A 4,554-nucleotide genomic window follows, 5' to 3' on the forward strand; every position below is an offset into this window, starting at 1 on the left:
AACTACGAGTGTATACAGATTTGTTGATCTATAAGGATAAAGATAACTAAATAATTTGCAATAAGTTTTTGGCTTCTTGTATTCTGCTTTACATTTTGTTTTTGTGACTATCTTCAGAATGATTAGGCTCTAGTTCGCATGTAATTAAGGACATGTTTTGATATCTGTATGTATCTGTGTTTGCGATAAATATCGACAATGGGTTTGGAATACAATGACATGGGTGGAGTACTGGTGATTTTATGCTTATGTCTATAGGGGGTGCAAACTTTTTATGTAATCAGCTTTTTTGAGGAGTAATACAATGACATGGTGGGGTTTCCAGGAAATCTATGGGACTACTAGTCCTGTGGATTATATTTATGCAAAATATATGAGACTAGTGGTCCCGGTTACTGTTTGTGCACATTTTTATGCACGCCCAGCAATTCAACGGGACTAATAGTCTCGTAGATTTTGTTTTTGCAGAATCTATAGGACTAGCAGTCCCGAAAGTGTTAGTCTAAGTGTAGACCCAAAGCTGAAGCCGAAGCTGGAATCAGGAAGACGAAGGAAACAGTCAAGACAAGCTACGGTCGACCGTGGTGGTTGGTGCGGTCGACCGCGAACGTGAACGAGATAGGAAAAGTCTCTGGACTTTTTTTGGTCCACTACAGTAGATGGTCCGGTCGACTGCGAGACCCTGTAGGTGTTTTTTGGGTTTATGTCGTTTATCTGGTCGACCGCAACTGGTTTGATGGTCGACCACGAGTCGAGCTGGCAGTTTCCTAAACTGTTTTGAATTCTGTTTGGGCTGGAATTCATATATATACCTATATGTTTCTAGGGCTAATGAGAATGTCGAAAAAAAGGTCAGAAGACAAGAAAAAGAGAGCTTTTGAGAGAGAATCTTAGAGAGATTAAACCCTAGTTTGAATGTTTGTATTCCTTCTTCAATTAATTAAATGAATTGTGTGGTGTGGCTCCCAAGGACGTAGGCACGTTGCCGAACCTTGTTAAATCCGTGTGTTTTTTGTTCTTATTTCCTATAAGTTTTTTTATCTTTGATTTGTGGTGAATTTTTTTCTTGCTCAACTCTCAAACACAAGATCCGGAAGGGTACATATTCGATTTGATTGTTTCGAATCCCTAACAACTGGTATCAGAGCCTCGTTCAGCAAATTTGTGAGAAAGAGAGACATGACAGAGGAAATTAAATTTAAGATCGAGAAGTTTGACGGTTCAGACTTCGCCTACTGGAAGTCACAGATGGAGGACTATATGTACCAGAAGGACTTGTATCGTCCGTTGATGGGAAAAGATAAAGGATAGAAGAATGAGGAGTCAGGCGATGATTGGGAGATACTGGATAGGAAGGCTCTAGGGCAAATCTGGTTGTCGATCGCCAAGTTAGTATCCCACAACATATTGAAGGAGAAGATGACGGTAGGGCTTATGAAAGCGCTCGTGAAGATGTACGAGCAACCGTCTGTAGCAAACAATGTGCATCTCGTCAAAACTTTATTCAACCTTAAGATGGCAGAAGGACGGTCCTTCACGATGCACCTCAGTAAGTTCAACACTATTGTTGATCAACTTATCTCTATGGGTATCACGTTTGATGACGAAGTGCGAGTCCTATTGATTCTATCATGGTTGCCGAATAGTTAGGCAGGCTGTGCGATGGCAATCAGTAATTTAGCGGGGAAAGAGAAGTTGAAGCTGAGTGAGGTTGTTTGCATGATTCTATCTGAGGAGGTTAGAAGAAAATCATCCGAATCAGAAGGTTCAGGTTCAGCTCTAAGTTTTGAACAGAGAGACAGAAGCCAGAAGAAAGGAAACCAGAACAGGAATCGGTCGAAGTCGAAGAAGAAGTCGAAGAAGAAGGTTAGGCTTATCAAAGGGAAGTGTTGGAACTACGGTCAGGAGGGCCATATGTCTTCAGTCTGCAAAAGTCCAAAGAAAGATGCGGGTGAGCAGGATGCTTTGATCCTTGCTATGGACAGCGATTCAGATTCTTGGGTCATCGACTCAGGAGCCTCTTTCCACGCCACTGTTAATAAGAAGCTTCTTCAGAATTATACAGCAGGGGACTTTGGAAAAGTGCATTTGGGGGACAATGAGCCATGTAATAATGTTGGAAAGGGCGACTGTTCGCGGGGAAAATCGTAAGTTTCTTTGTTATTGATTCCATTGTCATCTTGAGTTACAACTTTTTGAGTTACAAAAGATCCGGTCTTTTTATAAGATCCGGTTACAATGAAAATCGAAGAAAAATAAACAAAGATTACAACTTTTCTCCTTTTGTGTCGAACGAATCGCGAGCTCCTGTTTTGCGGTCGCTCGCTTGGTGGGTTCTTTGCCTGCGCCGGGGTTGTTTGCCGTGGACCACCGCGAGATCTAGATCCGGTCGGATCTACGCAGTACGACGGGTATTATTTCACCAAGGAAATAATAGCCGGGGAGGATTGTTTCACCAAGGAAACAATTGTCCAAGTCTCGGGATCTAAGACCAAGCTTAGATCCGGAGTGTAGCCTGCGTAGATCTGAGATCCGGTCCTCTCGAACACCTGCCTTATTTGACGTTGATGATCGCCGAGCACCAGATCTGAAGGAGTGAGTCCCCGAAGTCCCAAAGTTTCAATCTTTTTTAAGTTCCGAGTCTCCAATCCAGCAGGGCTTCGCCTCTCTCCAAAATTTCCAACCTTCTCAAATGAACAAGCCCCTCTCCTATTTATAGCCAAGCGTCACTGTGCCCGTGTGCACGTGTGGCCGACACCCTAGGTGGCCGGCCACCTCAAGGTGGCTCGGCTCATGCCGAGCCACCCTGAGGTGGCTCGGCCACCCCAGGGGGTGGCTCGGCCTTGGCCGAGCCACCCTGAGGTGGCTCTCTCGATAAATGCCCCCACGTTGTAGGTACTTTCAACTTTTGATTTAATTAGCAATTTTCTCCATCATGCTTCATATCTATTTTCTGGTTTTCTTTTCTCCATCATGCTTCATCAGACAGTGATACAGCTGCTACTGAATTGCGCTATTTGTCCCTGTGTGAGATACCCATTCTCTCAAACATCCTTCTTGAAATACTAGAATGAGTCTGATGAGGAGGTGGTGGTGGTGGTGGGGTGTGTGTGTGTGTCTGGGAGTGACGGGTTCCTTGGTCGGCAGAATATCCACAACATTTGGTCAAAAGACTTGTGCAACTTATCATTTTCATTTATATATTCACATAGGATCATAAATATATTCACAAGTAAAAGAGATAAAAACGACATATTTAACAATCAACTTCCTAAAGCATAATACAAAACCTTCATTTAAATCATTTAAATTTGGTTACTAGAGAAAAGCATGTCATAACCACTAGCATCTAAATTCCTCAATAAACATTATTAATATGTGTGAATGTGTAAAGGAAGATGCATGCATACTTCATCTTTTATTTTACTTGTTCAGGTAAATATCTTTTATTTTTGAAAGGTTAATTCTTAATTTTATTTTTTGGACTTCTAGGAAGCTCTGGAAAACACGTATTCTGAGGTTGTTGCACAGAGCCAGGAGCCCCTGACTAGAGAGCATAATTATAATGTGAGCCATCTAGTTTGTGGACTTCCTAAAAAAGGGAGGACCAGGTGGATGGGAGTTGGAGCTCAGAGGGTGTCTACACAATTCCAGCCTCCGCCGATTTCCACACCCTCGACTATGCCATCGGGGCCCTCTTACATGCCGCAGGAGGATTGCACTCAGCAGGCGATGCAGCTTGTTTCCTCTGTGATGAGTATGTTAGATGGTCAGATTCCCGAGGAGATGTGGGAGGATATTCAAGAGGAGCTTATGCGAGTGATCCAGCCTACTGCTACTTTTGCGATGGTTTCTAGGCAAATAATGAAATCTTGTAGAAGGCGGGTTCCTACTCGGGTGCAAAGCCAGATTATGAACTTCTTGGCCACTCAAAAGGCATTTACTGGTAGTGGAGAGAGTAGCAGACAGGTATACTTATTATATATGTAAAACATGATTACACACAATATTATGTGATTCTAAATTTAAATTATTTTGTTGTTAGATTGGAGATGATACTATTGGGAGCACGAGTCGTAGGGATGGATCCGCAAGTGGCAACGCGGACGATGACATGGATAGGGCGGATGACCTATCTTAGTGAGTTATATCCTAAACTCGTGTTTGTATATTGTGGACATCTTTATAGTTGAGATTATGATACTCGTGTTTGTATATTGTGGACATCTTTATAGTTGAGATTATGATACTCGTGTTTGTATATTGTGGATTTAGAACTTATGATATGTGTGTATTGTTTGTTGTGAAAATTATTATTGTGGATTGTTTGTTGTGATACTCGTGTGTATTGTTTGTTGTGAAAATTATTATTGTGGATTGTTTGTTGTGATACTCGTGTGTATTGTTTGTTGTGAAAATTATTATTGTGGATTGTTTGTTGTGATACTCGTGTGTATTGTTTGTTGTGAAAATTATTATTGTGGATTTGGAACTTATCGTGAAAAGTGAATGTATATATTTAGATTGTTTGTGAAAATTGATTGGATGAGAGGT

At 41.7% G+C, this 4,554-nt stretch overlaps 1 protein-coding gene across 2 annotated transcripts; it reads left to right on the top strand.

Moving 5' to 3' along the window:
* LOC109850274 lies at window positions 3,573-4,318 on the top strand. 2 transcript variants are annotated; one of them, XM_020420251.1, is made up of 3 exons: window positions 3,573-3,969; window positions 4,046-4,179; window positions 4,226-4,318. In XM_020420251.1, exons 1-2 carry the CDS (start codon window positions 3,616-3,618, stop codon window positions 4,139-4,141), a joined length of 450 nt encoding a protein of 149 aa, XP_020275840.1. In that variant the 5' UTR covers window positions 3,573-3,615; the 3' UTR covers window positions 4,142-4,179; window positions 4,226-4,318. The 2 variants fall into 2 exon arrangements, with proteins under 2 accessions (XP_020275840.1, XP_020275839.1); XM_020420250.1 differs by having other exon boundaries at window positions 4,046-4,318.

This window comes from Asparagus officinalis, chromosome 7, assembly GCF_001876935.1.
Source record: "Asparagus officinalis chromosome 7, Aspof.V1, whole genome shotgun sequence".
NCBI lineage: Eukaryota > Viridiplantae > Streptophyta > Magnoliopsida > Asparagales > Asparagaceae > Asparagus > Asparagus officinalis.